General features: G+C 41.2%; 1 protein-coding gene across 1 annotated transcript; it reads left to right on the top strand.

Annotated features, from left to right (window-relative positions):
• Nucleotides 1–10,499: 10,499 nt before the first annotated feature.
• LOC126020287 (40S ribosomal protein S15a-like) lies at nucleotides 10,500–12,129 on the top strand. Its single transcript, XM_049781727.1, has 2 exons — nucleotides 10,500–10,863; nucleotides 12,095–12,129. Exons 1-2 carry the CDS (start codon nucleotides 10,500–10,502, stop codon nucleotides 12,127–12,129), a joined length of 399 nt encoding a protein of 132 aa, XP_049637684.1.
• The last annotated feature ends 1,352 nt before the right edge of the window (nucleotides 12,130–13,481 follow it).

A 13,481-nucleotide genomic window follows, 5' to 3' on the forward strand; every position in this document is an offset into this window, starting at 1 on the left:
AGGCCCATCGTGCTGTCATCCTCTCCTTAATTCCCAGGGGGCTGTGCTGTCAGGCAGAGGCATGAAAAACATCCTGACTCTCCTAGTCTTTTAGTCAAGAAAGTAAATAAACTGACCAAAGTGTGTGTGTTTGTGTACATGGGTGTGTGTCCATCCCTGTCCATGTATTTGTGCAGTGTGTAACCTGTATGTGTACATCTATGTTTATATGTTGTATTGACTAACTGCATTGGTGCGTGGGAGTGTATTTGTGTGGTTCTGTTGAATGCATTTATGTGAGGCTCAAGTGAGTTGACAGGAGAGTCTTCCAATGGCTGTATCGCTTCTCAGGAGAGGAGGGCTACTTATTGGTAGGGGGCATTAGAAAATAATATCAATAACTAATACAGGAAAACACCTGCACCTGTTCAGATGACTGAAATCAATAGATAGCACAGGATTGAGAGTGTTGACTGTGAAGACATGAGCAGTTTTCAGCGTCAGAAATTAGAAATAAACAAAATGAGATTGTCTGGACCTTTGCAGGTTTTATTAGAAAAAGAAAGGAAAAAAAGGCAGGAAAGCAGTATGGAAGAGGTTCAATGAGAAGGGGAATCTCATGAGAACGGCCTGCTCTTGTATCTCTTTTGCTTTTGTTTTTATTTTTGGGCCACACCAGGTCGTGTTCAGGGTTTACTTCTGGCTCTGAGCTCAGAAATTACTCCTGGAAGCTTGGGAAAATACATTCAGGATGCTGGAGATTGAACTCAGGTCAGCTGTGTGTAAGGTAGACGCCCTACCTGATGTGCTATTGCTCTGGTCCCTCTTTGTATGTTTTTAATAAGGGAGGTAACTAGGCATATTAAGCAATTTTTTTTTACAGTCCTGAGGCAGGCAGAATGTTTTAGGTGTTGTCACTTCAGCTGTGTATCAGGTCTGTGTTTGTGACATTCTACTTATTCCATTAAGTTTCTTTTTCTAATCTTATTCTGCCTATTTTTTTTCTTAGTCCCTAGTTATTTTCTATATCAAGAGTAGAGACTTACTGTTATGGACGCATGAATTAAGCTTCCCAGGGTGTTGCTAGGGTCAAGCCTGAGGGTATGTGATTTGCAACATCAATCTTTAGGCCTGTTACACAGTCATCTTTTACGGTTACTTCAGATTATAGATTACCAGTTATCCCTTGGGGATATGCCCCCCTGAGCAACACTGGGTATAGTCCTGGAAGCTCCAAATACCTTTAAGCTTTACATGTAATATGAACACCTCCTGAATTTCCCTGAGCTCCTGAGCACTGTCAGGAATGTTCCTCCTCACCAAAATTGAATTACAAAGGCAGATGGCTAACATTTTTCAATTTCAAAACATTTTTTCAGTGTTGCATAAGCCTAAATGACCTTAGCATTTTGATTAGTATAAGAATACATCTATACTATGCATATGTTTTCAAGGTAGTAGACTTAAGAATGCATGTATTAAACCTTTTACAGTAAATTGATCTTTCATATGGTGCCAAAATAATTCACCTGGGATAGAGTAAGAGCTTTAACAGATGTTATTGAAGCAACTAGATATTGACATGGAAAACAATAAAGTTAAGACACCTTGAGAGAGACAGGGAAAAATTAATTTCTCTGTCCCAGAGACAGGCAGGGGAGAGGATGGGGTTGGGAGGGGGACACTGTAGTTATAAATGCTCACTGGTGAAGGGTATTGCACATTGTATTACAAACTCAATCATAAATACTTAGTAACTGTACCTCGTGGTGATTGACTTAAAGAATTTATAAAAAATAAAAGACATGCCCTTTACATTGGATAAAACTTTAAAATAGGTTATGGCGATAGCTCAGAGGGCTGATACTAGGCTCTAAGTCTGACTATCCACTCTTCATGGCCCCTAAAAACTACTAGGCTCTTAGTTCTGCTGGATTCAAGCAGCACTACATCTATGGGTCTGTATATCTGGACTGAGTTTCTGGATCTGGCCTCTTGATATCTGAGCACTGCTTGGGAGACTCTCCTGCCATTAAAGTAGTTGACATAAATATACAAGTTAAAGCCATAACAGTCTTATAAGAAATCATAGGGACAAACTTCTACAATTTGGAAAAAATTTTTAAGTTTGACACCAAAATTACCAACCACAGGAAAAAATTTACTGAGTATTATGCAGCAATATAATGACTTTTAGGGCTGAGTGATAGCATAATGGGTGGGGACGTTTGCCTTACAGCTGACCTGGGTTTGATCCCTGGCATCCCATATGATCCCCTAAGCCTGCTAGGAGTGATTTCTGAGTGCAGAGCCAGGAGTAACCCCTGAGTGCTATGGGGTGTGGCCCCAAAACAAAAATAAAAATAAACCAAAAAGACTTTCAATGTGCTCACAACATGGAGGACTAGACCTCAATAGGGAAAAAATCTTAAAAATAGAAATCTTACACATTTATATTAGTTTACCAGTGGGGACCTCTGATCAATCCTAATACTTACATTTTCGTAACCATCTAGGGAAGATGAAAGGAGTTCAGGGGAGGGAGGAAGTTAGTACTGCCTTAACAGAATCTTATAGCCCAATTGCTTGACTCACCTGGGTAAGTACCTGAGCTGGGAGGTGGGGTGGAGGGTGGGGAAGTGGTCAGGACTGGCAGCCATGCATGACATGGACATTAGGGTGCGATCAGCCTCACAAGAAAGCTGTCAAGGTGCATGTGAGAGATGATAGGAGGGTAAGGAGTGGGCGGGGGGGGGGGAAGAAAAGGAAAGAAAGAAATAAGGAAGAGAGAAAGAAAAGAGACGGAGGGAAGAGAGAAAGAAAAGAGACGGAGGGAAGAAAGAAGGAAGAAAGGAAAGAGGAAATGTGGAGGGAGGTGGCCTCTAGAACACAGTGTTTCTGTTTATAAGGAAGCGAGTTTTCCTGTGTTAGTGTGTTCTTGAGAATTGTATGAAATATTGTCTACAAGACTGAGAAGATAAAGAAATTAGAGTTTACTGTACAGTTCAAATAAATGCATCTGGATCTCTGTCCAATGTCCAGACCTCACCTTTTTAACGGTGTTAAAAAACAGCACATCCTGTTCTTCATACTCTTCAATCATACACTGTTTTAGTTCAGTGTTTGACATCATAAGTTCCATTCCTCACCACCTGCACACCTGTAGTGTATATTAATCTGGTCTTTTTTGTTTGTTTTGGTTTTGGATTTTTTGGGGGTGGGGGAACATACCCATAAATGCTCAGGTTACTTCCAGCTCTGCACTCAGTAATTACTTCTAGTACTGCTTGGGGATCATATAGGATACCAGGGATTAAACTTGGGTTGGTTGCATTTGATGCAAACACTATCCATTATGCTATTTTCTGCCCCTGATTACTTTGTTTTATGCCAGTGCCACTTTATCCAGAGTATGTTTTCTAGTCTGAAACATTGTTACTGGGCATCTCTTGGATCTCATCTCTCAGCCTGATATCTCAGTTTTTCTTAACCTGGTCATGGTGCATGGGCAAGATCCCTGAGTCCAGTACCTTGTCTGGGCATTCAAAAGAAAGAAAGAAAGAATGAAAGAGAGAGAGAGAGGAGAGAGAGAGAGAGAGAGAGAGAGAGAGAGAGAGAGAGAGAGAGAGAGAGAGAGAGAGAGAGAGAAGAGCTTTTCATTTGTTGTCAACTCCCACCTCCCGTCATCTCATCTTATTTTTTGGGGGGCCACACCCGTTTGATGCTCAGGGGTTACTCCTGGCTAAGTGCTCAGAAATCGCCCCTGGCTTGGGGGGACCATATGGGATGCCGGGAGATCGAACCGCGGTCCTTCTTTGGCTAGCGCTTGCAAGGCAGACACCTTACCTCTAGCGCCACCTCACCGGCCCCTCATTATCTGTTTTGACTAGTTATTTTTGATTTGTGAGATTTAAACTAAACCAGTTGATTAGTTCACCTGCTGCGCTCTACTCTTCCTCCCACTATGTCATTTTCCATCTCTCTGCTTGACCTGTAAGGACAGATGGGCACATGCCAACCTCACATTCACAGACACTGACTGAGATGCCTGGCCGGTTAGGCACTAGAAGATGCTTTAACTATGCCTTACTGCTCATATACATTGCCAGAGGTCAGGCTGAAATGGGGAAATAGAGCCTATTACCCTTCCCAGAAGAAAAGAGGCACCGGGGACTCACAGAAACTGATACTGATAGATGCCTATGGTGCCCCTAACAGACCCAAATCAACCACTCTGTCATCCATGCTTGGTATTGGTCAGGATTGCTAAAGTCTGATGAGAGAACCCACCTAGAACACATGTTTATGTCTTCTCCCCAGCTCCCTAAAGCAGCCATCAAGTTGCATATAAAGTCCACTTGCTCTTCATGGCACAGGAACGGGTCCCTCCACCCATGGTCTCAAGCACCTGTGGAATCAGGTTGGAGCAAGGAATTGCTCTTTACGGGAAAGAAAGTCAGTGTTAATCTCTCCACAGGACTTCCAGGCCCATTACTTTTCTCTTGCAGACAAGAATTTCAGAAAGAAACTGCAGCAAAGTAGCTTTAATTAATTACTTAATAAATTAATTCAATTTTTTGGTTTATGCACCACACCTGGCAGCACTCAGGGATTACTTTTTGTTCTATACTCAGAAATAACTCCTGGTGAGATCAGGACCATATGGAGTGCTGGGGATCTAAGGCATGTCAGTCACATGCAAGGCAAGTGTCCTCCCTGGTCTGCGATTACTCTGGCCCCAGTAGCTTTTATTGACATAGATTTAAATAGAAAAGTGTGAGAAGACAGAAAGTGGAAGAATATGTATGTCCAACAGAATGTGGACTTTTCCAGGGTAGAAAAACAGAGAATATAGATTTTGTGAGAAGGTTATAAATAATTTCTTTGGATTCTCTTGGCATGGAGTTCTCTGTATACATAAAAATCAGAGAGCATTATCACAGGGAAAGCCTTGGACTCTTAACAGCCGTTTCATGTTCTTTTAATTTTTAATTTAAACATCATAGATACAAAGGTCATAATGCAGTGTTGTTTTCTCCCACAGATGTTTCTTATAGCTGTTCATGATTGAGCTACAGTCATACAATGTACAACTTTCACCAGTGCACATTTCTCAACACCAATGTCAACATTTCCCTCTACCCTCCCTGATGCTTTTTATCCTCCCCTGCCTGGTTTTGGGGCAGCATTTTACCTCTCTCTCTCTCTCTCTCTCTCTCTCTCTCTCTCTCTCTCTCTCTCTCTCTCTCTCTCTCTCTCTCTCTTTCTCTCTCTCTCTCCCCCCACCCTTTTCATTTTTGACACTGTGGTTTTTACAATTGTTAATGAAGGGGTACCATGAATGGCATTTTTTATTATATAATTTTTTATTGTAAGAATTTATTCAAGAGACAAAATTGATTAACATAATGAGGTAAACTAACATAACATAATATAGTGACATAACATAACATATAATATAATTGATATAATAATAGATGTAAGTCAAAGGATGTTTCTGATTAAAAACACAATTTTTTTTCATAATGGCTTACACATCTTTCACAGTAGTATTTTAGGAACATATTAACATTGAATCAGGGGAATACCCATCACCAACTATGTCCTCCCCCCATTCCAGTTCTCTTTATACAACCCATATACCCCACCATCACCCCCCAGGCTGCTAGAGTAGATGGATCCCTCTTTGTCTGGCTTACTATTAGTGATCACATATCTCTTTGGTCCTGGAACCCTCCCTTGTTTCCCTCTCTATTTAAGAGGCAGAGCTAGAAAAATCAAGGTATGTGGTTTAGTTTGAAGGAAAGAAAAGCAATAGATTGGGGTACAAAATAAGAGGAAAAAAGAAGTCAAAAGTCAAATACGCTGAAAATGGGCAGAGTCCCTCTAGAGGCTTCCAACCTCAGTTTGAGAGTAAACGTGAAAAAGGTAATTGAGATACCACAACAATACAGAAAAAAATATCGAATTAACCGGTGAGCACTACAGCAATAAAGACAGGCACCACACAATTGTCTCACTTCTGAAATCAAATCATGCTCGAGTGCTAAAATAAAGAGAAAGACAAGACAAAATAAAATAAAATAATGGAGACATCAACTGTAGTCTCCACACCAAAATAAAGACGTCAAAAAAATTGATCAATCAAAAAATAAACATGTGGAAAAATGATTGTTTTGTGCTTTTTTTCCCTCCTTTTCTTTATCCCCCTGCATAGGCACAGTAACTATTGGAGATATTGTAGAGGGAATTCCCTTGACCTAGGAGATACAGGGTTTCTCCACCCCTGAAGTTTACTGTCATGGGATTAACTCTAGACTCCTTGCATGATCATTTACTCTCCCCTTGCTGCTTTCGTGGTGTGTGGAAGACTTCTGCTTTGTCTTGGATGGTAAAATAAGACCTCTGTTTCTAGAGATCTTGGTGGCTGTGCAGTTCAGGGAATGGAGTTTGTGAAGTCTTTCTTTGTGGTTCTAGCAGTTATGTTTCTTCAGTGTCATTTTAATCCATCTTCTGTAGTTGGTGTTCTTGATCGTTATGTTGCTCCTAGACTGGAGCCTGGGATAAAGTCTTTCATTATGTTTCTGGAAGACCCGCATGAATGCCATTTTATATCCCTTTCAGCACCCAGTTCTTGTTCAGAGTAATCAGTTTCACCTATCACTTTCATAGTAATGAACTCTTTGTAAGAACCTTCCTACCATGGACTGGTTCTCCTTATCCTCATCTCTATTGTCCCTGAATATTATTCCCACACCATCTTTTACTTTCCATATATACCACAGATGAGTGATATTATTTTATGTTTATCCCTCTTTCCCTCTAACTCATTTTACACAATATAATAAGCTCCATGTCTATTTATGAATAAGCAGTTCCATGAATTCATTTTTCTGAACAGCTGCATAGTATTCCATTATGTAGATGTACCATAGTTTCTTTAGCCTCTCACCTGTTGTCAAGCACTTGGGTTGCTTCCAGATTCTGGCTATTGTAAATAGTGCTTCAATGAATATAGAGTGCAGAAGGCATTTTTTAATTGTGTTTTTGAGTTCCTAGGACATATCTCTAGGAATGGTATTGCTGGAACATAAGGAAACTCAGTTTCCAGTGATTTCTTTTTTAAAAATCTTTATTTAAACACCATGATTACAAATATGATTGTAGTTGTATGATTTCAGTCATGTAAAGAACACCCCCTTCACCAGTGCAACATTCCCACCATCAATGTCCCAAATATCCCTCCTCCCCACCCCACCCTCACCTGTACTCAAGACAGGCTTTCTACTTCCCTCATTTATTCACATTGTTAGGTTAGTTCTCAATGTAGTTATTTATCTAACAGCACTCACCACTCTTTGTGGTGAGATTTATGTCAAGAGCTGGACCTTCCAGCCCTCCACTTTTTTGTCTCTGAGAATTATTGCAAAAATGTCTTTCATTTTTCTTAAAACCCATAGATGAGTGAGACTATTCTGAATCTCTCTCTCTCCCTCTGACTTATTTCACTCAGCATGATAGATTCCATGTACATCCATGTATAGGAAAATTTTATGACTTCATCTCTCCTAACGGCTGCATAATATTCCATTGTGTATATATGCCACAGTTTCTTTAGCCATTCATCTGTTGAAGGGCATCTTGGTTGTTTCTACAGTCTTGCTATGGTAAATAGCGCTGCAATGAATATACGTGTGAGGAAGGGATTTTTGTATTGCATTTTTGTGTTCCTTGGGTATATCCCTAGTGGTATAGCTGGATCATATGGGAGCTCAATTTCCAGTTTTTGGAGGAAACTCCATATTGCTTTCCATAAAGGTTGGACTAGATGGCATTCCCATCAGCAGTGAAAAAGAGTCTCTTTCTCTTCACATCCCCACCAACACTGCCTGTTTTCCTTCTTTGTGATGTGTGCCAATCTCAGTGCTGTGAGATGGTACCTCATAGTTGTTTCGATTTGCTTCTCCCTTATGATTAGTGATGTGGAGCATTTTTTTATATGCCTTTTGGCCATTTGCATTTTTTCTTTGACAAAGTGTCTGTTCATTTCTTCTCCCCATTTTTTTTTTGATGGGATTAGATGTGTTTTTCTTGTAAAGTTCTGTCAGTACCTTGTATATTTTGGAAATTAGCACCTTATCTGATAAGTATTGGGTGAATAGTTTCTCCCACTCAGTGGGTGGCTCTTGTATTCTGGGTACTATTTCTTTTGAGGTGCAGAAGCTTATCAGCTTAATATATTCCCATATGTTTATCTCTGCTTCCACTTGTTTGGAGAGTGCTGTTTCCTTCTTAAAGATACCTTTAGTCTCAATGTCATGGAGTGTTTTACCTACTTGTTCTGTATACCGTATGGTTTCAGATCTGATATCAAAGTCTTTAATCCATTTGGATTTTACCTTCGTAAAATGGTGTTAGCTGGGACAGTAGCTTCTTTTTTAATAATTTAAACACAATAGTTACAAGATTGTTCATAAAACAGTATTATTTCACAGATTAAGTTGTTCATTATTCAGGTACAGTCATACAATGTGTAACAACTTTAACAAGTGCACATTTCCCACCACCAATGTCATCTGCTTCCCTCTTCGCCTAGTCCATCCTCACCTATCTGCCCCTGGGAATTTAAAAAAAAGAAAGGGAAAGGATGATGTGAATACTTACTGTGGACCATGACCCCCAGGAATCTAAAACTATAGCAGAACAGTGAGGAAAGGGATATCCACTTTGCCCTGTAAGGCTAGGTGTTATGACTGTGTCCTGAATGCCAATGTTGGCAGATGGGTGTTGAAGATAGAGCTCTATTCTCATGAATGCTGAGCTTTCAAGTCAGAGCCTCAGGCTGTAGCTTCTCACCTGGCAAAGATTGGGTTCATGGAGGTTGTATTTGTTTTTAATCTAAGCAGGGATCAGGACTAGACATTGAGAACACACAATTCTTTGAGCTGTTGAGAATACACAAGTCTTTGGGACGTGAGAGGATAGACTCCTTCACAAAGAGAATTCATGGTGGCTAAGGTGGATGATCTGTGATTATAGACAAAAACCCAGTGGTTTTATTTATTTATTTATTTATTTATTTATTTATTTATTTATTTATTTAGTTTTTGGGTCACACTCAGCAGTGCTCAGAGGTTACTCCTGGCTCTGTGCTCAGAAATCGCTTCTAGCAGGCTTGGGGACCTATGGGGCATTGGGTTCATCCTGGTCTCAGCTTGCAAAGCAAACACCCTACTACTGTGCTATCCCTCTGGTCCCAGTGGTTTTTAAATAAAAATTCTTTGGGGGTCACACCCAGCAGCTCTCATGGGTTACTCTTGTCTCTGAGCTCAGAAATTGCTTCTGCCAGGCTGGGGTACCATATGGGATGCCGGGATCAAACACTAGTTGGATCTAGGTTAGCCACATTTAAAACAAATGCTCTATCTGCTGTGCTATTGCTCTGGCCCCAAATAACATTTTTTTTTGTTTTTTTTTGTTTTTTTTGGGTCACACCCGGCGGTGCTCAGGGGTTACTCCTGGCTGTCTGCTCAGAAATAGCTCCTGGCAGGCACGGGGGACCATATGGGACACCGGGATTCGAACCAACCACCTTTGGTCCTGGATCGGCTGCTTGCAAGGCAAACACCGCTGTGCTATCTCTCCGGGTCCCAAATAACATTTTTTTTTTAAATTTAGACACTGATGTACAATTTTTTTGGGGGGTTTTGGGCCACACCCGGTGACACTCAGGGGTTACTCCTGGCTATGCGCTCAGAGTCCCTCCTGGCTTGGGGGACCATATGGGACACCGGGGGATCGAACCGCGGTCCGTCCAAGGCTAGTGCAGGCAAGGCAGGCACCTTACCTCTAGCGCCACCGCCCGGCCCCTGATGTACAAATTTGTTGACTAAAATTTCAGAAGTTTTCTCAGATTTATCCCAACAACCAGTGATTGCACCCCTTCACCAATAACTCCACAGATTTCTTTACAAACTGTCACCTTTATGGACACTTTTTAAGTTTAATGACTATAATTTGGTCTCATGCTTATAAGCATATCATGCAGGAGAAACCTTTTTCCATCTAATAATCACCTACTATTAAATCTTTAGACTATAGTGAATCCACTCTGAAGCTCAGGTCTAGCTGAGTAAGATCTACTAAAGCACAGAAGTTGAGATAGAGGTCTTCTAATTAAGGTTCCTCTCTTCACTGAAAATCCAGACAAGTCTATGTCCAGAGTATGCCACAGACAATAGCTCTCTCCCGAAAACTGAAAAAAAGTTCATTGACCTCCTTAGCAAAGAGGGGTTTCTTAACCAAGTTTTCCACCCAGAGCAGCCCTTCCTCCTCCCATTCCTCCAATTTTCAAACTAAGAGTGACAGAGCCTCCTACTGGAAAAAAAAAAAAAAGCAAAGCCCAGTCATGGAGGATATCTTTAGGACACAAGATCATGAAATGTCATGAGAAGTTGGGGAGTCTAACAATAAATTGAAAATAACTATGACTCTTTCTGCGGTCCCTATATACCACCACCATGGTGCACATGAACGTCCTGGTTGATGCCCTCAAAAGCATCAACAATGTCGAGAAGCGAGGCAAGTACCAGGTACTCATCAGGCCATTCTCCAAAGTCATCGTGAGGTTCCTGATGGTGATGATGAAGCACAGTTACATCAGTGAACTTGAAATCATCGATGATCACAGAGGCAGAAAAATTGTCGTGAACTTCTCAGGCAGATTGAACAAATGTGGTGTGATCAGCCTCAGATTTGACATGCAGCTCAAAAATTTAGAGAAGTGGCAGAACAACCTACTCACATCCCATCAGTTTGATTTCATTGAACTGACAACCTCAAAGGGAATAGTGCCTAGGATACAAAGCCACATACAGAATGCGAGTAACTATTCACCCAATGTCCATCAGATAAGAGGCTAATATTAAAGATATACTAGGTACTGACAGAACTTAACAAAAAATAATTCTAACCCAGTTAAAAAATGGGGAGAAGAAATGAACAGACACTTCTTCAAAGAAGAAATACAAATGATCAAAAGGCACATGAAATATGCTTCACATCACTAATCATTAGGGAGATGCAAATCAAAACAACAATGAGGTACAACCTCATGCCACAGAGACTGACACACATCACAAAGAACAAGAACAGTCAGTGCTGGCAGGGATGTGGAGAGAAAGGAACTTTCATTGACTGCTGGTAGGAATGTCATCTAGTCCAGCCTTTATTTAAAATAATTTGGAGATTCCTCAAAAAACTGGAAGGACCGGAGCAGTGGTGCAAGTGGTAAGGTGTCTGCCTTGCATGCGCTAGCCTAGAACAGACTGTGGTTCAATTCCCCGGCATCCCATATTGTCCCCCAAACCAGGAGTGATTTCTAAGTGCATAGCCAGGAGTAACCCCTGAGCATCACTGGGTGTGGCCAAAAACCAAATATCATCCAAAAATGTTCTTAATTCTTGACTGTTTCTTTTTTTTTTTTCTTTTGTTTTTTTTGGGCCACACCCATTTGATGTTCTGGGGTTACTCCTGGCTAAGAGCTCAGGAATTGCCCCTGGCTTGGGAGGACCATATGGGACGCTGCTGGGGGAACGAACCACGAACCACAGTCCTTCCTTGGCTTGCGCTTGCAGGGCAGACACCTTACCTCTAGCGCCACTTCGCTGCCCCCTATTTCTAAGAAAAAAAATGGAATGCCCTAGATTTGGAGGATAACATTCAAATAGGTCTCTAAAATCAGTGTATATGTAGATGTGACTTCCTATACAGTGGTCCTCTCTGACTGCCCCCAAGCCTAATCCATAAACAATTAATGCCTCTCTGATATATTGCCCCTCCCCCATACCAGAGTCCCTTCTACTCCCTCATCTCCTAATCTGGATTTGTTATCTTCCCCTTAATTAACCCTTTTTACCCACAGCTCATTATTACTCCTTAACTTTCTCACCCCCAACCATCAGTACCACACATTTACTCTTTTTAACTTCAGTACTGCACAGTCCTAATCACAGACCAAAGTCGTGCATTGGATTTAACAACCCCCAACTATTTCAAAAGACATAAAATGGACACATATGTCTTTTTAATATTTTATGTGTATTTTCTTTGACAGTTATAACTCTCTTAATAAATATTCTTTTACAGTGACAATTCTACCCACTTTTTTTTTTTTTTTGGTTTTTGGGCCACACCCGGTAACGCTCAGGGGTTACTCCTGGCTATGCGCTCAGAAGTTGCTCCTGGCTTGGGGGACCATATGGGACGCCGGGGGATCGAACTGTGGTCCGTCCAAGGCTAGCGCAGGCAAGGCAGGCACCTTACCTCTTGCGCCACCGCCCGGCCCCATCTACCCACTTTTTATCTTTTCTTCTCTTTGTGAGTTGTACACTAAGGAATTTTGGTGAAAGAGTCCCTCAGTTTAATGATTATGATTGATCCATGTCATGGGGATTGTTGGACTTGTTCTTACGGCTCCCATAGGTGCAGATAACACCACATGGCATTGTTTCTTGTTTGCATAGGCACATAAAATGGGAAAATACTATACATACAAATAAGTTCTTATCTAATAGAGATTGGAACACACAAATCTTGTAGTGCAATGAGACCTTACACCCTTATGAGACCTTACCTTATGACCTGGCATAGGCCTCAGAAGAATGGGCATCCTCCATTCACCCCTGAACTAGGGAAGCTATCTACAAATCATCCAAGGTTTTTTATAACAACACCTGGAAGCAATCCTCTACCAGGGAAGACCCTACCACTGCTCTGACATCGATCTGCTCAAAAGAGACTTCCATTAGCACTAAGAAGACTTGACAACAACGACCTGCTTACAGGACTCTCTGCATTGCCCTTTAATTGAGAGGTGAAATGAGAGGACACTCCACACCATTCTGACTGCAATGTAGGATATGCAGATTGCAGGATCATTAATACAGAAACATGAGAAAACAGAGACTGTGTGAAAAATAAAACTGTATTGGCATTACAGACAATGACTTGGATTGGACAAACTAGTTTGTCTGGAGCCTAGAATTGGTCTTATGCCAGCAAACTTCAGAGGTAGGGTCTTCTTGTATTTAGGCCCAGACTTTTCCTTTCAATGTCCCTCATATTTTGGTGGGCCTATGCAAACAATAATTGCTACTCTAACACCGTTTTTACTGTACTCCTTTGACTCTATTTCTTAAGAAAAACAAGCCACTTAAACTTTTGAGGTTAACTTAAACTAATATGCATGTGCATGGAAGTGTAAAAACGTACTTTGGGGCCCAGAGAGATAGCACAGTGGTGTTTGCCTTGCAAGCAGCTGATGCAGGACCAAAGGTGGTTGGTTCGAATCCCGGTGTCCCATATGGTCCCCTGTGCCTACCAGGAGCTATTTCTGAGCAGACAGCCAGGAGTAACCCCTGAGCAGCGCCGGGTGTGGCCCAAAAACCAAAAAAAAAAAAAAAAGAAAAAGTACTTTGCCTTCAATATTTAAGGAGTTACAT

The sequence above is a fragment of the Suncus etruscus genome, chromosome 10, assembly GCF_024139225.1.
Source record: "Suncus etruscus isolate mSunEtr1 chromosome 10, mSunEtr1.pri.cur, whole genome shotgun sequence".
In the NCBI taxonomy this organism is placed as follows: Eukaryota; Metazoa; Chordata; class Mammalia; order Eulipotyphla; family Soricidae; genus Suncus; species Suncus etruscus.

Excerpts from the sequence above, each read along its gene's own strand:
- LOC126020287 (XM_049781727.1), top strand. The coding sequence starts at position 10,500 with ATGGTGCACATGAACGTCCTGGTTGATGCCCTCAAAAGCATCAACAAT. Across the intron at positions 10,864-12,094 it reads AAGCCACATACAGAATGCGA|TTATAACTCTCTTAATAAAT; the intron begins GTAACTATTCAC and ends TTTCTTTGACAG.